General features: G+C 42.5%; 1 protein-coding gene across 3 annotated transcripts in view; it reads left to right on the top strand.

Moving 5' to 3' along the window:
* The window catches only part of RALGPS2 (Ral GEF with PH domain and SH3 binding motif 2), a 314,141-nt gene that overhangs the window by 120,083 nt on the left and 168,304 nt on the right, over positions 1-25,754 (top strand). For all 3 annotated transcript variants that reach the window (XM_075067906.1, XM_075067905.1, XM_075067907.1), the window contains 3 exons: positions 3,085-3,174; positions 5,124-5,216; positions 22,754-22,880. In XM_075067906.1, coding sequence (XP_074924007.1) covers positions 3,085-3,174; positions 5,124-5,216; positions 22,754-22,880 — 310 coding nt within the window. The remainder of the gene's footprint in view (positions 1-3,084; positions 3,175-5,123; positions 5,217-22,753; positions 22,881-25,754) is intronic.

Raw genomic sequence — 25,754 nt, 5'->3', positions numbered from 1 at the left:
TGGTGGGGCTGGTTTGAAGCCGCTGCTGTTTCCCACCTCCAATTATCAGTAATCAGTCTGCTTAAAAATTAAAAAAAACTGAGTTCTGTATGTAATGCTCTTCTAGGTATTATGCAGTTTTGAAGTATTTGGAATACTGATTCTGAACCTTCATTTGATACCAGAATGATGTTAAAGAGCTGTTTTGCTTCATGATAGTGCATTTAGTTCTAACCAAATTTCTGTGACTTCAACAAGAATGCAGTACTTTAGGGACTTGACTCTCTCCTGGTGCTGTTCTGTATAAACAAATATGGAACTGTAAAACTGCACAGTGTGAGGTTAGATAGGATAAACAAGGCTTTTTCTTACTGGAAGTAGATACAGGGATAGTGTCTGGTTATACATCCAGCCAGAGTCTGCAAGAAATAATTTATTAGTTTCTCAGAAGTTGAAGAAGCAGTATAAGTTTGGGGATGGGAGGAGTAATGCAGCAGAGAATGCGTCTATAGTGTTTATTTTTTAGAACTCTGTAAACAGCAGTTGCATTACATCCTGCCAAACCCTGATCTTTTTTCAGCATTTTTAACAGGGTAACAAAGAAAGTTGCAAGATAAGGTACATCAGTGTTCACTTGCTAATTCGTCATAACTAGAAAGTGTTTTTATTTTTTAAAATTGACAAAGTTTTAATATAACTTTTAAATATTTAAAATGAAAGCTTGAAATGTTAATGCAATTTGAGATAGGTTGTATTTGGTAGCAGCCACACTTTAAAAAAGAATGTTCCAGTACAACGTTTTCTGTAGACTTCAAACTGTATAGCAGGGTGGACAAACCACAGCCCGAGGGCTGCATCTGGCCCGCCAGTCGTTTTTAATCCAGCCCTTGAGCTACCACTGGGGAGCAGGATCTGGGGCTTACTGCTCTCCGGCACTCCAGCCAGGGAGCAGGGTTGGGGGCTGCTCCACGTGGCTCCTGGAAGCAGCAACATGTCTCCCCAGGGGCAGCCAGGGGGCTCCACTCTGCATGCTACCCCCACCCCAACCACCACCCCCTGCAACTCCCATTGGCTGGGAACCATGGCTTGAGGTAAGTGCTGCCAGTAGCCTGCACCCTGAACCCTGTCCCAGCCACAACACCCTACCCCAACCTTGATCCCCCTCCTGCCCATCAAACCCCTCAGTTCCAAACTGGAGCACCCTCCTACACCCTAAACCCCTCATCGCCTGCACTTCTAGCTGGAGCCCTCACCCCTTCCCGTACCCCAACCCCACTTCATGAGCATTCATGGCCCACTATACAATTTTTATACCCAGATGTGGCCTGCGGGCCAAAAAGTTTGCCCACCCCTGCCATATCGTGTATATAATCATACTGCAGTAGAACCTCAGAGTTACGAACGCTTTGGGAATTGAGGTTGTTCATAACTCTGAAATGTTCGTAACTGAATAAAATGTTATGGTGGTTCTTTCAAAAGTTTACAACTGAACATTGACTTAATACAGCTTTGAAACTTTACTATGCCAAAGAAAAATGTTGCCTTCCTATTATTTTTTTAGTAGTTTACGTTTAACACACTACTGTACTGTATTTGCTTTTTTTGTGTCTCTCTCTGTTGCTGCCTAATTGTGTACTTCTAGTTCCAAATGAGGTGTGTGGTTGATTGGTCAGTTCATAACTGGTGTTCATAACTCTGAGGCTCTACTGCAGTATATTAAAAATATAACATCTGTGAATCTTATAAGACTTTAACAAGGAAATTTTCATAGTATAAATTACTTATAAATATCAGTTTATCTAGCAATGACAAGACGTCAAACTGTGGAATCTAGAGTATAGGAAGGCCTTCCTACTTTAGGCCTTGATTTAGTTTAAATATTATTGGTCAGATTTTCAGAAGTGCTGAGCATCCACAAATCACACTGAAGTTACTGTAAGCTGCTAGTGCTCGGTATCTTTGAAAATCAGATCATATCACTTTGTAGTAATGTGAACTTGTAAGAAGGTTGCAGTTCAACTTTTATTGCATCCATTTATGTCCATTCATAACTGTCTCAGATTTTCTTTTTGCCTTGGAACTGAAACTTTCCACTCTCAGAATGAAATCCTGGCCCCATTTAAGAAAGTGAGAGTTTTGCCATTGATTTCAGCAGAGCCGAAACTTAACTCAAGCCAGGTCTCAGCTCAAAAGTGAATGTTTTGGCGAAGTTTACACACAACATATTCAGTTGTTTTTGAGATGGATAATTTGTGGAAAAATACTTTCTCCATTTAGAAATAGGCTTTCTTCATAAACTTACCTCAAACAGCAGAACTTTAAAGCTTACCTTCATATATGGTAGTCCTCAGTGAAGAAATCTGAGGCAAGGCTAGCTTTTGTTGGGGAGGAGAAAAGGTTTAGGAACAACTTTCAAATGAGGAAATAAGCATTCGAAATCGGCATATACATGCAACACACTTTTTTTTTTTTTTTTTTACTGCAAGTTTTTAGTTACGTTATTGCCTGAAGTACTGTGGAGTTATATAATTTCATAGTGGTTAAATTCATAATTCTATAGTATCAAAATGATATTTTCCTTCTGAATTCAGAATAGTGTAGTTTAAATTCTCTGGCATCACAGAAAAAGACAATTGCATAACTTCGTAAGCAGAATTTTTGTTTCTGTTGTAGGTCTCGCAGTTTATAGAGTTTGTATAATAGATTTCTAAACTTCATATTGTAGGATAGCTATTTTTTTTAAATCTAATATAATTAAATGCAAGTATCTACATTAATGCAACTTAAAGTTGTAAACTTCAAATATTAAAGTCAGGAAATTCAAAAGTTGAGGATCTCAACAATATTAATGTAGTCACATTTTGCATATACGGAAGTGTTTTGAATTATTAAGGCTTTTAAGTTTAATTTATTTTATAAATATTATGTGCAGTTTTGATCAGTTAACTTTTGCATTTCCTATAAAAATCTTAACATTGCTAACTTATAAAGTTGCTGTAAGTATGATATTTTTCATGTATTTAATTTTTTCACTTCATATATAAAACTTACTTGCTTTAATTGCCTTTTTATGTGTTTTAAAACTAGGTGAATTTTCTTTTTCAGGTAAGCTTCTGGGTCGTTAGAGAGATTCTTCATGCACAAACTTTAAAAATAAGAGCTGAAGTTTTGAGTCACTATATTAAAACTGCTAAGGTAAGACTTTATTTGTTTTGAGACTTGATATGCTGTAATTTTTATGTGCAAGTTCAGTCTTTCAAAAATGCATGTGGATAAATATTTGTTTAACACTCCATTTGGCTGTAGTGGTGTCTGTTAACATGTGGTAGTGTTTGACCTCATCAGTGTGACGACATCAGCAGAAAGGGTGACAGACCAAAGCTCCAGAACTGGAGTTATATGCCTAAACAAAAATGTGCTTGGTTTAAGAAAATGCTTTCAGATGCTGTATTTCAAATAATTTACTAATTAATATTTTCTAATTTTAATGTTTACTAATTTTATTTTTTTGTCAGTATAATTTATTACCCGTTTTGTTGGATAATCTGAATTAAGCACTTGTCGCTATTTGCAGGCCCTGAATATTTTACTTTGCTCTTGCTGATGTTCTTTAAAATACATTGTTTATTTTTGCTGTTTGGAAGGAAAGGGCCTGAGACCTCTTCTTCTAGTAATAATGTTATGGGTAATATCAATCTGTCTGTTCTGTCTGAACAGAATAACACTTATTGATTGTAATATAGAAGTTTTATTTGAGGCTTTTGCCACCACAGGAATACTGACAGCACAGGAGCATCCGTTCATAGCAGCATTTTTAATGTGTGTTTGATTCTGATCATCTGATAAGATTTGGTTTTTTTCCCAAAATTTTCTTGTTTAATCTATTCTATCTTGTACTAAATGTCACAGCTAAATACCTTTCCTAGACCTGAAGAATAACTTTGAGTATCTCAAAAGCTTTTCTTTCACCAACAGAAGTTGGTATAATAAAAGATATTACTTCACCCACCTTTTGTCTCTGTCATGGGACCAGCAAGGCTACAACAAAACTGCAATTACCAAAATGTCTGTTTTGCAGTCTGGTTTTTAAGATCACAGCTCTTATGGATAAAAGATTGTTTCCTACATAATTTTTTTTTTTTTCCCTGAATCCATACAACTTTTGGCTATGATCTCATTAGCTAAGAAGAATCAGGCTTGATTGATATTTGGGTAGGTGACCTCTAAGGTTATGACAGATTTCAGTTACTAATCTGCCTGAGGCGTCAGGTGATCAGGCTGAGGCCACAGAATCATTTGGGGAGGAGATGATGAAACACACCAAGAGTTTAAATTTTAAAGATTTATTAATTAATAAAATAACAGCGGAGAGTGATGGGTGCTCCCCACATCACTCAGAGGAAGGAGAAAGTGTTGGTGCTCCAAGCCATAACCCACTTTCATACACACGCTGTACCCACGGCTGGCCAACTCTACAGGGTTCAAATTCACTAATTTTGCAATGTAGGGAAGACAGTTAATTTGCCAGTATGTTTATCATTTATTGCATTATATATAGGATGATGTAAGAATGTAGAGGGTCGTGTAAGACATTCATATATCCTGAATGCAATAGAAGTAGAGAACTAAAAACAAAGCAAAACCAAATCTAGTAAGGGCTATAAAGACCAAAAAAAGACCTATTTCCTTGTCATAGTGAGATCTACTATATAAGCTTGGAAAATATTTGTACGAATCACTTTGGTATGGCTTTTGCTTTTTTAATTAAAAATGAAAGGATGGGGATAAAAAAAATCTTAACTATTAATTTCAACATAAATAGGGAATCTGTTAAAGTGTGTAGTGAGAGAGGTTCACATATGGTGATCATCTGTGCAGAATCACAAAGAACAAAGTTCCCATGAAACTCAGTGCCCTAAAGATAATAGCTACAGTCATCCAAGGATTCACCAGTTATATACTGTAAAGATTTAATTAAGATACCATTTTTACACTGTGATACAATATGGTTTGTTTTTTGCGTATGAGCCTAACTTGCCTTCTGTGTAATCTTAAAATGTTTGATCAGTATTTTTAACCACTGGACATTCATCACTTCACTGCAGTTGGAGTATTTTTTCAGTTGTGTGTGTTTTCATCTACAGAAACTTTATGAGCTGAATAACCTGCATGCCCTTATGGCAGTGGTGTCTGGATTGCAAAGTGCCCCCATCTTCAGGCTGACTAAAACTTGGGCGGTAAGTAAGCTCAGTAGGGTAACTTGTGATTTTGTTTATTCCTTCTTGAAAAATAGATTTATTATAACCTTTTGTAGGTTGTGTCAAGGATCCAATTATAATTAAAAATATTTTTGAATCCAATTGTACAGTGTATTTCTAGTCATTTAAGTCCTCATTCTCCTCTTGAGTCTTTTTCCATTTTGACATTGAAATATTTTCCTTTGAAAAATTGTTCCCTGCAGATTCTGTTAAATACAGTGCTTCCTAATTTGGCCAAATGCTATTTTGTATTAGTTGTTGGAATATTATGAAGGCCAAGAGAGTTGTATTTTAATCATGCAAGGGATCATATTGTTGGAGTTTTTTTTAGCTATAGAGATTAAATGTCCAAAAATTACTTGCTCAGATTCCATAAATAATTTTCTTGTTTCTATCACTGATAACTAAATTTAATCTTTTTTCAGTTGTAGTAAATGTACTGAACAGTGTATTTGCATGTCTCATTTTTTAATATCAAATTTTGAAAGTGTGAAGTTTTTTTTGTTTGGCAGTTTTTTTCCTCTGCTACACTATATTTGGCTAAAATAGAAAGTAAGATGATTTTTCTGTACAAGTTTCATTGATCAGCACAATTTTGGGAACAGCTTTTGCTAATTGCTGCTGCAGATCCAAGAAAAATATTGTCTGATTTTGCCATAAATTATACGCCTGCCTAGCCATACGTATGGGCTTCATCTTTTGCAATGTATTCAAACATGGTAAGGTTTAATCAGCAATTGAAATACTTGTGTGTAAGGCATATACATGAACTGACTTGTAAAGTGACGGCTGACAGTTCTCAGCGAGGGCATATTAGTGGACAGAACTTTCTCCTCTTCTTCTTCGACTGATTGTTCATGTGCATTCCACAATGGGTGTGCATGCTCGCCATGTGCACTGATGCGGGAAGTTTTTCCCCTAGCAGCACCCATAGAGGGGAATGCCCCCCGCAACCCTGGAGTAGTGCCTGCCTGGTGCGGTGTAAGAGGAGCTGCGCGCTCCCCCTACCCTTAGTTCCTTCTTGCTACCAGTGAAGGTGTGTCAAAACTGCTCTGCTCCAGCTCTGCTGTAGCTTGTCCCCAGAACTGTTCATTCATTCATTGTTAGTACCTGTAGTTAGTTAGCTGTTTAGTTAGTCAGTGAGCCTGGGCCAGGGCATGCCTCATGCCACGCGGTTTAAGTTGTGCAGCTCTTGCAGGCGTTCTGTGCCAAGGAGAGACCCGCACACAGACTATTTGCTCTGCCTGGGAGAAACCCATATCAGCAAAAGGTGCAAGATTTGCAAGTCGTTTAACCCTCGGTACCGGTCTCAGTCAAGGGAATGTTCCCGATGCCGATCACCACCCAGTGACCACTCGGGGCAGAGTCCAGGTGGATTGCCCTCGATGCTGACCAGATTGGCTGGCTGGGTTCTCTCTGGCAGTGACTTGCAGCACCGCTTCCCCTCAAGGAGCGAATATTGACGGGACCATGGCGGGCGTTGCTGTCTGTCCTCGTCTTGGAGAGGGTACCGCAGTCAGTCATGACACGATCGATGCAGTTCTCGCTCGGACTCCCGCTCCAAGTCTCTGTCAAGACATTTGCAGCTCTGGGCTTCGATCGCCGGCATCTCGCCGTTGCAGGTCTACCCACTGAGGCTGTTCGCGGAGCAGCTATTACTGTCGATACCAGTCCTCCACGTCAAGATCGCGGTCCTGTGACCATCATAGATCCTGACCCTGCTGCTCCTCCCAGTCCAGGGACAGCAGCGGATCTTACGCCAGCCTGGTCTCCATCCATAGGTGTCCTTCGATGGCACCAAACATCGTGGCCAGCCGAATGGTACCAGTGGGCACTGTGGCCTATAGCGCAGCCCCTGGTGGGGACTCGCTAGGTGGCTGGAGTTTTGGTAGCACCATCGGCCTCCCTCTCCAGTCCCCCAAGGAGGGAGTCGGTGGGACGTAAGTCCTCGGCACTGTGCCCAGAGTCTGACCAGGTGGTGGACCCTCCAGTGCCGGCCAACACCCAGAGCACCACACCTGCCTCTTCACCCGCCCGGAGGAGGTGATAGCAGCCCTGCCCCCCGTGTCCCACAGGAGGACTCTAGGGCCCACCAAGAACTCTTAAAGAGGGTGGCAGTGAGCCTACACCTCCAGGCAGAGGAGATGGAGGAGCCCTTGGACTCCCTGTTTAACATGTTGTCCCCATCGGCACCGGGTGGGGTGGCCTTGCCTCTCCATGAAGGGGTGGCTTTGATTTCAAATGCCCTGTGGCAAACACCGGCCTCGTTGGCCCCCATCTCTGAAAAAGCAGAACGTAAGTACTTTGTACCCACTAAAGGGCACGAGTACTTGTATACCCACCCAGTGCCCAACTCCTTGGTGGTTGAGTTGGTCAGCCATAGGGAACAGCAGGGTCAGCCAGCCCCAACCCGAAACAACAGACTCTGAGACTGGAGTCTTTCGGAAGGAAAATTTATTAATCTTCGAGCTTCCAGTTACAAGTAGCAAACCATCAGGCTCTCCTGGGCCAGTACGAATTCAATCTGTGGGGCTCCCTGTCTAAGTTTGAGGACTCCCTCCAGGAGCGCAATAGGAAGGAGTTTAAGGCACTAGTGGAGGAAGGGACAGTGGTTGCTAGGGTGTTCCTACAGGCAGCCTTGGATGCCGCGAACATGGCCGCATGATCAATGGCCTCTGCGGTGTTCATGAGATGAGCGTCGTGGCTGCTACTCTCTGGGCTGTCCAGCAAGGCGCAGTTTTCCATGTAGGATCTCCCGTTTTGATAGGAAAGCTCTGTTTGCGGAGGAAACAGATACAAGGCTGCATGGCATGAAAGACTCCCGCACGACCCTTCAGACTGTGGGCCTCTATGTCCTGGTTCTGGCAAAACCTAAATTCAAGCCACGACAGACTCCTGCCCAGGCCACCCTCCTGAAGTACGAGGCCGTCCATAAGAAGCAGTGGGACTATAAGAGACACCCTCAGAGGCAGTCTTGGCCTACCCCCCTAGCCTGGGTCCTCTGAGGGCAAGCAGGCGGGGAAAAGGCGTCTTTGATGGGACGCTCGGGGGCCAGTCCTCATCAGGGATCCACCCCCAATAAAGCTTCCCTTCTCCAATTGGTTGTGTGCTTTCCTCCTGGAATGGTCGCGGTTAACCTCAGATGGATGGGTTCTCAACACCGTTTCCCGGGGTTACACCCTCTAGTTTACTTCCTCCTGTGCAACCACGCCCTGCCCTGGCTCTTCTTGAGGGACCCCTCGCACGAAGCTCTGCTCAAGCTGGAGATGGGGCAGCACCTACGACTAGGAGCAATAGAGGTGGTGCCCGAGGAGTTCATGGGCAAGGGGTATTACTCCCGTTATTTCCTTATCCTGAAGGCCAAAGGGGGCCTCAGGCCCATCCTAGACCTCCAAGGTCTGAACCAGTACATGGTGAAGCTCAAGTTCCGCATGGTCTCCCTGGCCTCCATCATCCCCTCCTTGGATCCCGGGGACTGGTACGTTGCCATCGATCTACACGATACGTACTTATACATCCATGTATTCCAGGGGCACAGACGCTTCATCCGTTTCGTGGTGGGACAGAATCATTACCAATTCACGGTCCTACTGTTGGTCTGTCCACTGCCCCCAGGGTGTTTACAAAGTGCATGTCAGTGGTAGCAGCCTATCTCAGATGGCGGACACTCCAGATATTCCCCTGTCTGGACGATTGGCTTGTCAAGGGCAGCTCCTGGTCGCAGGTGAGGGATCACGTGGCGCTCCTCCTGTCCACATGCACCTCCTTGGGACTGTTGTTAAACAACACCAAGTCCACATTAATCCTGGTCCAACGCAGAGAGTTTATCAGTGTGCTCCTGGACGCAGACTCGGCCAGGGCCTCTCTCCCGCCAGACAGGTTCGAGACCCTGAAAGATGTCACAGACTCAGTCATAAGGTTCCCGGTGACAACAGCCAGGGTTTGCCTGCAACTCTTCGGTCACGTGTCGGTGTGCACATATGTGGTCCGTCACACCAGACTCAGGATGAGACCCCTCCAGCTCTGGTAGACCTCGAAGTTCTCCCAGGCCACAGACAGGATGGGCAAGGAACTCACTGTGCCAGACTCTGTGATCGCTCCCCTAAGGTGGTGGTCCGCCCCAAACAACATGCTCTGGGGGTCCTGTTCAGGGACAGGGCCCCTTCATTGGAGCTGGTGTCCAATGCATTGGACCTGCGTTGGGGGGCCCATGTGGGGAACTTTCAGACTCAAGACCTGACCCTACATATAAACGTCAAGGAGCTCAGGGCGGTGCGGCTGGTGTGTATGGCCTTCTGCTCACACCTTGAAGGCAAGGTAGTCAGGGTCCTCACGGACATCATGGCCTTGATGTTCTATGTCAACAAGCAAGGCAGGGCCTAATCCTCTGCAGCGAAGCCCTCAGGCTGTGGGACTTCTGTAAAGCCCACGACATCCACCTAAAGGCCTTCCACGTACCGGGCGCCCAGAACAAGAGGGTGGATCGCTTGAACAGGAACTTTTCCTCGCAACACGAGTGGTCCCTCCACTCGGAAGTGGCCCACTGGCTCTTCTGAAGGTGGGGTACTTCCCAGGTGGACCTATTTGACTCGGCAGAACTGACGATGCCCCCGGTTCTGCCCTCGGTGGGGAGCCTGGGGAGGGGCGCTATCGCAAATGCCTTTCTCCTGTCATGGTCACGCCAGCTTCTCTACCCCTTTCCCCCGTTCCCCCTAATCAGCAAGGTCCTGGAGAAGTTAAAGCTGGACAAGGTCCAGGTCCTCCTTGCCCCAGAGTGGCCCAGGCAGCATTGGTACGAGAGGGACCCTCACGGACCTGGTGGTAGCTCTGCCATTGCCGCTCTGCCTAGACCTGCTCTCAGAGGACCAGGGCTGCCTCCTCCACCTCAATCTAGTGGCTCTTCACTTCACGGAGTGGCTGCTCAGTGGTTATGTAGAGAGGAATGGACATGCTCAGACCACGTTCAGCGCATCCTTCTTGAAAGTAGATGGCCCTCCATTCACCGCGCTTATTTGGCGAAGTGGTCCTGATTTTGTAGGTGGGCAGTGGACCAGGACATCTCCTCGGTGACTGCCTCAATCCAGCTTATCCTTGATTACCTCCTCCCCCTGAGGACCCAGGGCCTCGTCAGTCAGGGCGCATCTGGCAGCCATATCAGCCTTCCATCCACTGGTGCAAGGGCACACGGTATTTTTCCCATGCTATGACTGGCCAGTTCTTTAAGGGTTTGAACCGTCTTTTTTGTATTCTAGATCCCCAGTCCCACAGTGGGACCTAAACCTGGTGTTGGCTCGTCTCATGGCCCGTTTGAACCACTGGCCATGTGCTCCTGGTCTCACCTTTCGTGGAAGGTGGCCTTCCTCATTGCAGTCATATTGGCCAGGTGAGTCTCAAGGGCCCTGACCTCCGAACTGCTGTACATGGTCTTTCATAAGGACAAGGTCCAGCTCTACCCACAGCCCGCATTCCTCCCGAAGGTGGTCTCCACCTACCACATGGGTCAGAATATTTTTCTACTGGTCTTCTGCCCCAAGCCTCACGCGTCCAGTTAGGAGCGCCGTCTCCACACACTCAATGTGCTGTGGGATCTGGCTCTCTACCTCAAGTAGACTAAGCTGTTCAGAAAGTCCTCGCAACTGTTTGTTGCCTTGGTTGAGTGCACGAGGGGCCGGCCGATTTCCATTCAGAGGCTGTTCAGCTGGATCACTTCGTGCCTCCGTTCTTGTTATGAACTGGCAGGTGTTCCCCTGCCACCCATTGTGAGGGCACACTTGACTTGGGTGCAGGCCTCGTCGGCAGCCTTCATGGCCCACGTCCCCATCCAGGACATTTGTAGAGCTGCCACGTGGTCTTCAATTCACACGTTTATCTCGCACTATGCGATCGTCCCTCAGACCAGGGATGATGCTAGATTTGGCAGGGCTGTCCTTCATCCTGGGAACTTGTGAACTTGTACCCACCTCCAACAGATACAGATTGGACTCACCTATTGTGGAATGCACATGAGCAATCACTCGAAGAAAAAACCGTTACCTTTTCTATAACTGGTGTTCTTCGAGATGTTACTCATGTTTATTTCACATCCCACCCTCCTTCCCCTCTGTTGGAGTTGTCTGGCAAGAAGGAACTGAGGGTGGGAGGAGCGCACAGCTCCCCTTATACCGTGCCAGGCAGGCACCACTCCAGGGGTTGCAGGGGGCGCTCCCCCATATGGGTACTGCTAGGGGAAAAACTTAGGGCACTGGTGTACGTGGTGAGAATGCAGACCTATTGTGGAATAGACATGAGCAACACATCTCGAAGAACACCAGTTATGGAATAGGTAACTGTCTTATATGTTACCAGAGTTGCTGTATTCCTGCAAGCCAGGAGGCATTGTGAAGGACAGTATTTTTCAGTTAACATACACTATTCATGACCCTATAGGATGGTATAAGCTTCAATAATCAGCTGAATATAATTCGCCTCAGGCAAATTAGGCTTGTTGAAAATTCCAGGTAAACACCATGCAGATCCTTATTTTTTGTATAAGATTTTTTGTTTCAGAATGTCTTAAAATAGTCAAAAATTCAGAAAATTTCAGCTGGCGTTTCAAGGAGTTCTGGGAGAGAACCCTCAAACCTCCCATTTATTTTTAATTCCTTCCCTTTTGTTCCCCCAGTCTGACTTGGTTAACCACAAGCCTGTTGCCTATTCCATTTTGCACACTCTGCCAGGATCACTATCCATATCACAAGGGTGTGTCTCAAGCCTCCATCAGGGGATGCTCAAATTAAAGCCAGCTCAGCCTTTCCTCTGACCATTTTTGAAATTTTAGGTAATCCAGTTTTTGAAAAATCTTTGATTTTCATGGAGAACTGATTCTTCTCCCATTTCTGGAAAAGTGTTTTTAACACTTCAGACTTTCCTGAGGTGAGCTCAGCCACGCAGTCCATCACCCTTTGCAAATTCAAGTCGCATGATCACCCCTGAAGGTGCATTCTGGAGACCTCGTCAGATATTTTTCTCTCTTGAAATCCAGTTTGTGTAAATTCTTTTGGAAGTAACATTTCCCTCTGGTTCTCAATATATAAATAGGAAAGTCTTCTAAAGATAGGATGCACCAACTCAGCATTGTCATCTGTGGAGTAGGTCATGCAATATAATCAGTCCCCAAAACCATCAGCTGAAGAAGCTGACATTTCCCACTCCCTCTTGAAACATTTTGAATCTTATGACTCTAGTCCTCTGTTCCTGAATGAAGCTATGGGGCATGAAAGTAGATCTTGTGCACTCCCATTTAAAACTGGCAGATTGAGCATCTCAGTTTATACAAGGAGACCTGAAAATGAGACACAGATGCAATTGGTCTGCCTTACCTATTCCAGAGTCCTGGACAAAACAGTGGGCTCGTTCCCCACTATCCAGAGAGAAAAAGAGTCATCAACAGAGTCCCCTTCAAAAATTAATGGGTTCAGTACTGTCATAAGGTATAATTCCCAAATCTGAACCTTAGCGTCCAAAATTTGGGTACCTCCATGAATTCCTCTAAGCTTAATTACTAGCTTAGATCTGATAGCCTGCCACCACCCAAAAATATAGTGTTTTGGGGCACTCTGATCTCCCCATCCTTCCCCTCCCTTGGATTCTTAAAACAAGGAGAAATAAACCATTCTCCCTTCCCCCCGCCCCTCCCAGACTTTCCCTGAGAGAGAGAGTAATCCTGGCACAGAGAGAGATTAGCCTCTCTCTCCCCCTTCCCTCCTCCCCCACCAGTCCTGGTGTTTAAACCCAATCCCCTGGGATAAAACAAGGAAAGATCAATCAGGTTCTCTAACAGAAATCTTTTAATAAAAGAAAGGAAAAAGTAAAGGATTCTCTAACTTGAAGATGTAAATATTACAGGGTCCTATAGTTCACAGACAAAGGAAGAAACCCTTCCTCCAGTACCAATACAAATCAAAATATTCCCAGCAACTACACACATAAAAGTTAACCAGCCAGATCCACATGTGCAAATAGAGTAAAACAAACAATTAAAAAACCTAAATCGCCTGTTCTACTTACTATTTGAACAGAACTTTAGAGAGCCTGTAGTAATGTCTGGTCCCTCTCATATCCCCGAGAGGGAAAAAAAAAACAACACAAAACAAAGGACCCACACCCAAACTTCCCTCCACCCAGGGTTGAAAGTATCTTGTCTCCTGATTGGTCCTCTGGTCAGGTGTTTAGTTCCCTGTTTGTTAACCCTTTCCAGGTGAAAGAGACATTAACCCTTAACAATCTGTTTATGACAAGTACGGAAACCCATTGTCACGAAACATGTCTCCTTCTAAAATCAACTCTTCCTTTTTACATCTCAAGAAGACTATTCTCAGCATAGGGAAATCCTAATTAAAGTGGACTGAGCAAGCATTCTGAAAGAATTAGTGGGTTGCAGGACTGAAAGCTCTCTAAAGTGAGTCTCTAAATCCTTCCTCACTGCACTACAGGTAGTCATGTCTGCTGTTGTCTTTGTTCATATAACTGTATCTTTGCCACCAACATGCCTGATACTGGTATGGCCCTTTACAAGGTTTTATTGGTCATTGTCACCTCAGTGGCAGAGAAACTTTGGCTGTTTCAGCTACAAGGACAATAGGCCAGATTGGTGCAGGTGATTGTCCTCAATATAAACCCCTTCACAAACGGAACATACTGACCACGCATGTCTGACCATAGCCTTTTCTATCACCTACTCTCTGCAGTCTATGAAGAAAAGGGACTGGAGAGGAATGATTTAAAAAAACAAAACCAAACCCAAAATCCATTAAATTGGCTTTTGCTTTTCCTTATGACACTACCTCTGATGTTGCCACAGTCTCTGCAGATGTCTCCTCTGAAATACTTTAGAAAGTTATACTTGTATCTCAGGACTTCTGATATGTATCCCACCATCACAAGGCAATTACATACAGGAACCTTTGGGGTGAAATTACATGTCGAATTCCTCAAAAAGAGCCTATAGGGATGCATCAAATATAAACAAGATTATGCCTAATTGACCCACTTTGAATTGACCCTCCTAGAAGGGAGACAGTCAGTTCTTCAGAGGAAGGAACACTTTTTTTGTAGTTATATATAGTGCCTAGCACAATAGAACCTTGATCCACAGTTGTGACCCCCTGTGCACTACTACAGTTCAAATAATAATGAAAACTTCTCCTTTGAGTGATTGTGCACATACATGTTCCACTGTAGGTGTTTGTGTTCCAGTGCACAAAAATTACACGCTTTTGTCATCAGTACCACTAGGTGGCCCATGTGCCCCTGCTCTCCCCATGTTCTTAGGTCAGGGCGTGCAAGGGGTGTGCCCACTGCCTGCCTCTCAGTTCCTTTTCCTGTTGTGAGAGTTGGGACTCCCCCAGTGTTAGCTTCGATTAGCGAGCTTTCAAAAAACTTCTAATATATACATTTAGTATTTAGCACACTATAATTAGTTATAGTTTGTATTAGAACCTGGAGGATTTATTATAGAAAAAAAAATCCTCAGATTTTAAACTGTCATGTGTAGGGCTGATATCCATATCACAAATAGGCACAAGAGCGGTTAGGTTTGTTTATGTGAGGGCCATGTGAGGGGCAAATGCCCTATTTGTACCTTCATCCCCCTCGAACTGAAAAGCAGAGATACTGTCGTCTTAAGATTCACTTCTTGAAGGTGGCAGTGTGACCTGTGTCTGAGCCAGGTCCTGATCGTGATCCCGGGTACTTTGGATTAATTTAGAGTGTCTCTCCAACTACTCTGAGTTGAAACACAAGTCTGATAGTAAACATTGTTTTCCCCTTCTCTGTTCAGGTCAAAGCATTCTGACTATGACAAGACCTCTAAGTCTGTCTGTTCTCCTGGAAAGTCTTCTGTTAAGTCCTCTGGCACTGGTCAGAAGCTTCACAAATTGAAGTGTTCTTCAGTCCCATTTGAGGTGACACCATCAATTCCATCAGAGCCACTGAGACAGATGTCCTCAGCTGTGCTGGTCCTTCTCAGACTGTCCAGTATACCTCAGGGTCACCAACACAATCGGCATCAATATGCTTACACAGGGAGCTGTCTACTCCCTAGGAATGGACAGTTAGAGATCTTTTGTTTTTCCCTGCCTTACTTTCCTCTGCTGCAGCTCGCTCCAGTATTTGTGCCGACGACGCACTGTACACTGAAGATATGCCCAGCACTGACCTATTAATTGGCTTTTCAGCCACCTCAATATCTTCCCTGGCCCTGTTTCTCCATGGTCGTATTAGTCTTGGGCTGCTCCAAGAGATTGTAGACCTCTGTCTCCATTCACTTTCTAGGAGGAGGTATACTCCTCCCTTAATACAAGAGGCATCTTCTCAGTATCCTGCAGCCATCCCTCAACCTGCTGTGATGGAATCTATGAAGGAGGAAGAATTACTAAAGGAACGCTTAGAGGCTCCTCCCTATATTTCCTCCTCTTCGCTGGACAAAGTGTTTACTCCAGAGTCAATGTCTCTTTCTCCCCTCTTCTCCCCTCTCCACCTTACCCCTAAGAGAATTTTGAAGTTTTCTGGAATCTAATGATGAGAGTAGCTGCTTCTCTAAGGGTGCAGGCAGAACCTGTGCCGGAGAATACACACATCTTCCTTGATGTACTGCAGACTCCTACTTCAGGAAGCTTGCCCTTCCTAGCAATGAGGCCTTACTACAGCCAGCAAAGAATCTTTGGCATACTCTACCCTCTATATCCCTCGTGGCCAACCAAGTGGGCAGATGATATCAGGTCCCTCAGTAAGATTTTGAGTTTTGTTTTTTTTTTATTCCTCCAATTCCTGATTGTCTGGTGGTAGTGACTGCTAATGAATAGTTTTGTCAGTCCACTCCAAAGGATAAGGAATTTAAGAAACTGGATTTATGTGGCTGTAAACTATTCTCCTGCCACTCTTGAGAGTTGACAATTATCAGGCTCTTTCTTCAAAATATAATTTTGTTAATTTCTCTTCTCTTTTTAAGTCTGCTGATAAATTACTAGAGGAATTTAGGGACCAGTTTCTAGCTTTGTGCTGTAAGGCGGTCCTCAAACTAGATTTTCCTTCAGGCAGCAATAGATGAGGCTGATATCATTTTGTACTCTGTGAGTACTGAAGTCTCCATGTGACGTTGTTCCTGGTTGCAGGATTCTGACATTCCAAAGGAGCTGCTGAATACAATAAAAGACATCATTTGAGGGGTCTAAACTGTTTTTGACCAAAACAAACAAAAAAGATAATGCTGTGTGCACACTAAAAGATAGTTGTGCAATGCTTTGCTCTTTAGGAGTACATAGACCAGTTATGAAAAAGAAGCAGTTTATGCCACAGACTTATTCTAGAACCTCTTTTCATCAGAGACCTTGTTATGTCCCGAAGAAGAGGTCAAGATTTCTTTGTGATGTCACCAGCTATCTTTACCTGTAGCAGGCTTTCCCACCAGACATCTGCAACCTCGAAGCAGTCATTTTGATTTTTGATCAAGAAATGTATACTGATGATATCTACTTCATTTCGATTATGCCTGTCTGTTTTACTGTGCTTGGGAAAACATCGTGTTGGACAAGTGGGTACTCAGCACTTTAAGGGAGGGATATGCTATCCAACTTTTACCTTCCTTTTCCCAACCCGCCTTCCCCATCCCTTTTCAGGGATCCCTCTCCTGAGATTGTGTTACTTCAAGAACTATGGTCTCTTCTAGAATTGGGAGCAATAGAAGAAATTCCTTGCCAACATAGAGGGAAAGGCTTCTGTTGTTGGTGCTTTCTGGTCCTGAAGAAATGCTTTCATCACAAAGTTGAACTATTTCATAAAAAAAAAAAAAAAAAAAAATCAAGTTCAGGATGGTCACAATATATCCCTGCCACAGAAAGTATTTTTGATTTGTTATAGGCAGCAACTATTACTAGTAAATGGTGTTCTGCTTCAGTTTCTCTTCATCCCTGAGGTTCTTCACCAAATGCATGTTGGTGGTTGCAGACTACCTCCATTGTTTGAGCATTCAAATATTTCCTTATCTGGATAATTGGCTAGTTTGCGCACTATCAAGCGACTGGGTCCAGAGCAATGTTCTGCTCTTCAGACTAATGTTCTTCAGTTTAGGGCTGAAACTAAATTTTTAGACATCACAGTTAAAAACCCACTCAACTCATGACTCATAGAAGTAGACCTCGATGCCAGAACAGCCATGGCTGATTTCCCAAGGGATTGTTATCAATATCAATCCGTAACCTCAAGTCGAGGACAAGAACAGTGCCTGCCTGCCTGCCTTCAGCTCCTGGGTCACATGATCTCATACATATATGTAACTTCGCCTGGCAGATTTCACTTTCGCTTTCTGCAGGCCTGACACGATTTGGTATATCACCCAGAAATCCTCTGGACATACATATTTGCGTACCTGGATTGGTAGCTGAATCCACAAAATGTATGTAGAGTAGTTGCATTTCTGTCCTGAGAACCAACTGTTACTCTGGTAACGGATGGGCCCCCCAGCCATTGGTAGATGCATCCCAGTCAATTTCAGGTGCAAGCTTCTTGGTCACCTCAGGAGGTTTCCTTCCACATAAACATGTTGGAGCTCTGAGCTATTCATCAGGCCTGTGAGATATTTATACCCACCGTTGAGAACCAATGGTACAAATTCTCATGGACAACACCACTGCCGTGTTTGTTTTTTGAACAAGCAAAGAGGAGCAAGAATGTCCCAGCTGTTCAAGGAGGCTGGCCTCCTATGGAATTTGTGAATCCTTCACAATGTTTCCCTGAAGACCTTTCACCTTCTGGGAGTAAGAAACATGCTAGCAGATTTCCTCAGCAGGGTTTTCATAGACAAACATGAGTGGTCAATCAAGAAAGACATCTTTCTTCAGATTTTCCACTGCTGGGGATATCCAGTAATAGACTTGCTAGTGACCAACCTCAACAGCAAATGCATGAGGTTTTGCTCCAGGGTAAGCCTCTGCCCAAGTTCCATCACAGATGGTTTTCTTCTCTGGTCTGGACACCCCCATCTGCATTTCTTCCAGTTCCTCTCATTCCAAGAGTACTGAAACAAGAAAGAGTGTTGTTAATCCTTATTGAACCAGCATGGCCAAGCTAGTATTGGTTCATGGATCTACATCGACTGTCTATTCACTCACCTATAACTTCGCTACTAGTCACAGAACTTCTAACTCAGCACCAGGGCAAATCTCTGCATCCAAACCTCAAATCTTTCCACTTTACTGCATGAACACTCAGAAGAAATTGCTGCTGGGAGGTTCAAACCATCTTGGTGAGCATCAGAAAGGAATCCACTAGAGCCAGGTATGCAGCTACATGGAAGAGATTTTCCATTTGGATACAATCCCACAGTTTATTGTCCCATCTCACAGAGGTTACACATGTACTGGACATGTTCTGCACCTGAAATCATCAGGCCTTTCAAATAATTTTGTGATAGTTCACTTAGCCTCTATTTCTGCATTATATCTACCAGTAGATGTTTTTTCCATCTTCTTTCATCCTCTCATTTCTTGGTTTTTGAAAGGCCTAATCAACGTTTACCCTCCCTTGTCTGCTTCTGTACCTGTATGGTATTTAAATCTCATTCTCTCCAAATGGATGGGTCCCTGTTTGAGAGCCTATGACTACAACTTCATTACCTTCATTGTCGATGAAGATGGTGTTTTTGCTAGATGTAAATTCTGCAAGGAGGGTTTCAGAGCTTCACCCTTTCTTGAATGATCCTCCTTTCACAGTCTTTCATGAGGACAAGGTATCCGTTAAGCTATGTCCAAGTTTCTGCCTGGAGCAACCTCAGCCTTCCGTCTAAGCCAAATGATTAATTTTTGGTGATTTTCTCCCCCCCCCCCCCCAAAAAAAAAAAACACAAAACAAACCAACCCCTCCATTCATCTGAGGCTGAAGAAGCACTCCATGCTTTGGATGTTCATAGAGCCCATTACATTTTACTTGGACCACGCTAGATCCTTCAAGTCTTCCCCCCCAGAATCTTTGTAAACTGTACTGAAATAATTAAAGTTCAAACAGTGTCATCTCAATGCATCTCACATCTGGTTTCTGTCTGTTTAGAAAGGTTGTAAAAAAATATTTAAAGTCTCTTCTCCATCAAGAATAGTAACTTACTCCACCTCATCAGCTTTCCGGAGCAATGTTCCAATAACTAATATGCATGCATATTGTACATGTGGTCATCTGCATGTACTTTCCACTCTTTATGCTATCACTCAATCCCTCTCACAATGAAGTGAGTTCTGGCAAATGAGGTATTACAGTCTGTTTGGATGAGCCAAAGTTCCTGGTCCTATAAGGGAACTGCTGATGCATCACCTACAGTGGAATGTATATGTTCAGTCACTCAAAGAACAAGTTACTGTAAGGTAAGCAATTTTTTTCTTCATGTGTGCTGGTATTTCTTCAAACATATGAGGCCTTAAAATTGTGGAGTAGGGACCCTCCTTATAGATTCTGAGGATCTCCACCTGCAACATTACTTATGTCTCCTCTTCCTGACAAAACTCCTCCTTAAAAAAAAAAAAAAAGGCAGTTCTGAACAATCATTGGGAACAATCATCCCCCCACCCCCTGCTTGCTGTCACTGTATCAGGCACACCATCTTCCCTCTGGGCATCCTCTTCCCCACCCCCATGATAACACCTGTGAGTAGTTGAGCTCAGGGATGTGACACTCCGTGGAAAGGAACCCCAGGGCACAGAGCTCTGTCTGCTTCACCAACCAGACAGAGAACTCTCTTTCCCCCAGGCTGGGAATAGGTCACTCTGATTCCTGTGCAGCCCCAGGGAGGTAAGTCGAGGTGGGCATGTTGTGGCAAGGAAGATAGTGGCAGCACCCTTGCTGCTGGTGGGACTGTGTCTCAGGAACTAGGATCTGCTCTCTTGGCTCCTAACCCCTATATCCCACCTCTGAGACAGGAAAGATGATGATTTTGCAATGTGAGAATGTTGAAAAAACTGCTGCAAGCCTTTGCTACCCTGGAGTTTTGGAATTTACACTGATGAAGCCCCTTATATCAAGCATAACTGCACAAATCACCAACAGTTAGTTTGTTCCATAAACAATTTTTTTTCTATTTGTTGATTTTTTTCACCTTGTTGTTCTGTCCTCCAGTTTTAACCCTGATATTAACTTCACAGTTTTCCAGGTAAATTTTCTACTGATTTTTGACCTTTTTTTAAATTTTTTGAAATAAATGCTGATGCATTTCCTGGAAACTTTAGAAAAAATATAAACCAGAAACGCAGGTCCTTACACATGGTGAAAAGACATGAATTCGTCTAAACTAATTATGCTGCAAATAGCCATTTTGAGAAGACAAACCTAAAAGGTAAACTTCATGTCCCAAATGTTGGAGCCTGATAATAGTGGAAAAATCAGACATCCTTGCTAATACTTTGAGCTCTAACAGTAGCCAAATACATTTAAAGTATAGAGAAGTCTTCAGTGTTATTGAGCATGAGGTGCTGCTAACGCAAATGGTGGGACCTCCAACTAAATATGGACAAGATGGAGATGATGCTGGTTTGAAAAATGAAGTACTTTGAAAACATGGCTGTGATCATGGCATCTGAATTGTCCAGCTTCCTCAGAGACTGCTTTTCCCTCTATGCTCTGCCACAGTGTCTCCTCTCTGCAGAGATGTTTAAACTATCAGATGAGTTCCCAGCATGCCATTATCCTCATGGCTGTCCTCAGCTCTGTATTTTTCCCTGGAAATCTGCAATAGCCCAAACCTAGCAACCTATCATAGTAGATGTAAGACACAACGGTTTCATAGATGGGCTTAGGGCCAGAACTTCAAGGAACACAATTTTTGGGATGACAATTCTCTCCCTTTAAAAATGGCATCTCTGAAAGCTGATGTAATATTTGCTGCGCCCTAATGAAGTTTGTAGGCAGAACATATAGGCAAGAAAGGCGAAAGATGTAAAATAAATGCAATTATATTTTTGCTTAAGTTCATAGATTTGTTTCATCATTGTCATGGAAACCCAGGTAGATTTTGGTTGTAGTGGCGGTGTAAAATCTCAAGATTATGTACTGACACACCTAGGATATCTCTCATTGCACTTTTTAAACTACTAATTACTGTACATCTTTGCATATAGCTAAAACTTTGGTTGCAAGACTAGAACACCTAGTCTCCTGCCAAAATAGTCAATCTAAACATTTTTCTACATTTCCTTAAATTTTGGCCCAAAAATGAAATAAAACCTTTAATGTGGCTGCTCAGTGGTAGTTCTGTTAAAGTTCTCTCTCGAGTGCAGTGTTTTCTAATTTGACATCTCATTCCTCACACAATAACTAAGCTATAGTTAATTCTGTTGAGCACAGTATAGATTTACAGTAAAATAAATATATATACACACCTCTGCCTCGATATAACACGACCCAATATAACACAAATTCGGATATAATGCAGTAAAGCAGTGCTCTGGCGGGGGGTGGGAGGGCTGCGCACTCCAGTGAATCAAAGCAAGTTCAATATAATGCGGTTTCACCTATAATACAGTAAGATTTTTTGGCTCCCGAAGACAGCCTTATGTCAAAGTAGAGCGATCGAGGTGTGTGTGTGCCCAGACTATTGTACTTTTCTGTGGAGAAAGTTGATCCAAGCTCCTATTGCATCTTTCTCTTACTAAACAGAATTTATGTATGTGAATAGTAGTATGTCTGCATCAGGCAATACATTGATTTTTAAAGAATTATAGTCTGTTTTAAAATTTTCATTAGATTTTAATGCTCTTATTTCTTTCACTGGAAAATAAACTTATTGGGAAAGTTTACAGGTCATGAAGTTTCAAGATAAAGAAACCATAAGAGTATCAATAGCTCAACCAAAATATCATGGTTGTGAAACAGGGCTTTGTTACGGACCTATGGTGTTAGGGCAGCCATATCTCCTGCAATCAACTTCACGTCATTCCCATTGGGAGGAATGGGCATTTTCTTCTAAGGGGACTTTTAGCTTCACTCCTATTGAGAGCAATGGAAGAAAGTGGCCATTTTGGAAAGAAGATAATCTTCTTGGAATCCTTTGTACTAGAACTTTATTTGTGCGTACCTGCTGAAGAAGAAACTTTAAATAATGGAGAATAACAGTAAAAAAAAATAAAATAAAATAAAAAAAATTAATTCTTTAAAAAAACGTTAACCAGTGCATGAGAGTTCATTGAGTTTTAACTGATATAGAAGTTTTAATAGTCTGCATTATTCCATTATTGAGATAATTCAAGACCAAAAAAGATTTGACCTGGTGCTAAATTTCTTAAAGGATCCATTTAAAAATTAATTTTAACTCATAAACTAACCAATTTTCTTGTAAATTCTGAGAAAATGTATTCTATACTCTAAGAGTAAAAGCTGTAATTTTTGGGACGATACTCAGTATTTTTCATGTATAGCAAACTGGTTGAATCCAGTTTTAAGTGCAAAATTCATCTCAACCCTAAATGAACTGCAACCCTTCTATCTTTGCCTTTCTTTTCTAGTTATTGAGCCGAAAAGACAAAACTACCTTTGAGAAGTTGGAGTATGTTATGAGTAAAGAAGATAATTACAAACGACTTAGAGACTATATTAATAGCTTGAAGATGACTCCTTGTATTCCTTATTTAGGTAGGTAAGCTTAATATGTTTGATGTGCAGTGTTATGGCATTTACAAAAAATGTAGAAGCACTTGGTTGACTGTAAATGTTCTGTTTATAGCACAGGGGCGGGCAAACTTTTTGGCCTGAGGGCCGCACTGGGTTTCAGAAATTGTATGGAGGGCCAGTTAGGGGAGGATGTGCCTCCCCAAACAGCCAGGCGAGGCTCGGCCCCTGCCCCCATCTGACCCCCCCCCCCCCCTAAGACTCAAATAGCTTCAGACTTTGGGAGAATCCCATTCAGGGTACAAATGTTAACATTTGAGTGTTGTGAAATTGCTGAAAAGTTTCATATGACTTTCACTCAATCAAAAAGAACAGTGGGGAAGGGGAAATACTTTTGTTCAGTGATTCCCACTCTTTAGAATCAGTTTATTGAACCTACTTTCTACCTCTTCGGCAATTCCAGCTTGATTTTAGCAGTGACTCTGCTCATGAACTCCTGTATAGAGAGAGTAATGTTTCATGTACTTTAAAAACAGATTTTCAGGTATTCAGATATGTGGCATAGGAGATTGCAGTGATTACAAATCTCATTAATCAATCAGATCAGAACTGAACCTGAGCGGGGGGCTGGGAGGTGGGGCATAAAACATAATCAGAATGGAATTTTAAGATTTGACTTCTTCCAAACCTCCAAGATTAGAAAATGTTTCTCTAGAATATTGGAAAGCTCCAACTTACAGCTATTCAAAGGTTTTTTAGCATTATCTTTTATCTGTTATGGGTTTGAGATGATATCAGACCAAGAAGAAACAATTTGCCAGGTAGGTCAGGCTTCTTCCAGCATCCCAGATATCCTGGGCTTCTCTGGTTCTTGCTTAAACAGTCTTTTTGTTATCTAACATTTTAGAAATAAAATAGCTGTTTTTCTCTATCTAGCTGATTTGGATTTTTTCTGTTCCCTCCTTAAGTATACAAAATACAAATATATACAAAATTGGCAAGGGAAAACAGAAAAATAGTGGAAAACTGTATGATTGTTCTTCCTTTTATTTCAAGTTTGTGCCAGTGCAAACATCTCCCTTTAGACACATGAACAACTTTTTGTCCAAATTGTGCTGTAGAACAAGTCTTTGGACATAACATGTCAGTTTATTAAAGTCTAATGTGTATTTCCTTTTTGCGTAGAAATGAAAAATTGGTTTAGTTGATGTCTGTAATGCTTCTTGTTGGGGCCAGCTGTAGTTTAAAAACTAGTCTATCATCTGGCTTTGTACAGTATTAGTTGTTGTTAGTGACAAGAATGTCATATGCTTCCATTTTAATTCTCCAGAGGAATAGTGAATTAGATATACTTTTCTGGGGTTCTGTCTCTAATATTACTTAACTTCTTATGGATAAATGGCTGGAAAAGCAAATGAAAATGGTTTGGAGCAGTAATTTTAGTAAATCTGGAACTGTCTTGGAAGCTTAACTGTTCAATTCTTCCTGCAATGAAAAATTTAACCTGTAGTAAGGCCTGTTGAGAATTTATAAAAATATTCTCTCTAAAGGTTGTTAACTAGGGATTTTTACTGAAATGAGTAGAAGAATATTCAATAAAAGCAATTCACTAATCTGTTTCTGATTTTCCACTTGTAGGCTATAATCTATTGAAGGTTATTGTTTGTTTTCTGTTCTTTGGTATGTAAAACGTGCACAGAAAGAGTATTGCTTCTGTGTTAAATTACATATAAAATGCTGTTAAACGATTAATTGGTTTAATGGCTCTGCTGTGGCATGACAACTTAGTTTGGAAAGCAACTTTGGATATCACACTCCAGGAACTGGGAGAATGGTATTGCTTTATAAAGGTAACTTTTCTAGACTTACTAGGCAGATGGATTGTCACATGCTGTCTGAGAATCCTGCTGCTAACAGACACACAGTTTATTGGCACTGGTCATGAAGGACCCTGCTGGTAGTGGGGTTAGGAAGGACACAAAAAGAGGATAACTGTGGTGTTGTCTCAGAAGTTTAAAAGTTCAGTTTTGTCTCCAAAATTAATATGGATATATTTTCACTGTAGAGTTAACTTAAGCTCTTACTTGCATGTTGTCCCTAAACTGTCTTTTATACAGATGACAAATCTCTAACCTGAATTTGTTGCTTTCACCTGGGGTTTGCTGGTACATCTCTGGTTATAGGCTAAAGCACAAGTGAGCATGCAGGCTAAATCAATCGTGGTGATAGTCCTCCAGTTCCTTCCCATAATTCCCCAGAGAGCCAAGAAGGTCAGACACATTCTTCCACAGTTCACTGGGAAGGAATCAGAGCATCTCCACTTAGTGCAGTGCTAAGAACCATGGGATTTGCCCCCAGAATTCCTAGTGACATACAGGGGAGTGCAGCACCAGTGTGCACCCAGTAACTCAAATGTGGCTTTTCAGTGTGGCCATTCACACCCGGGATAGCTAACCTGGATGCTGAAACCTAGATGCCAATCACCAAGTTAATTCTGTAGTGTATCTTATACGGCCAATTTAAATGGTCAACGCAGACTGAGAATGGATAAGTCATGTTTATTTTATTCTACGCAAAATATAACCTCTCTGAAAAAAGTTTATAATGGAAATTCTGACAAAGCCCTTGTTATAGTTGTGCTGCCAGACTTCACTGTGAAACAAGTGGGTCATACTGATAGAAATAAAAGATGTTTTCTTAGCTTAAAATATACTACTTCTTGAAATAGTCTTTTCTATTCGTGTTTCACTGAAGGTGACATCCATTGTGCTAAGCTGTTGGAGCTGGGAGAGGGGAGAAGAGGTTCTCAGAGTAAAAGTGTAAACATTTGTCTGGCGAGTACTAGTCTGGCAAATCATAAGGAAAAAAATTGTGTGAATTACTGCTCTAAATCTGAAA

This window comes from Chelonoidis abingdonii, chromosome 7 (genome assembly GCF_003597395.2).
Source record: "Chelonoidis abingdonii isolate Lonesome George chromosome 7, CheloAbing_2.0, whole genome shotgun sequence".
Lineage (NCBI taxonomy): Eukaryota > Metazoa > Chordata > Testudines > Testudinidae > Chelonoidis > Chelonoidis abingdonii.
The sequence above is the reverse complement of the archived record's forward strand: the minus strand, read 5'-3'. Positions and strand labels throughout refer to the sequence as shown.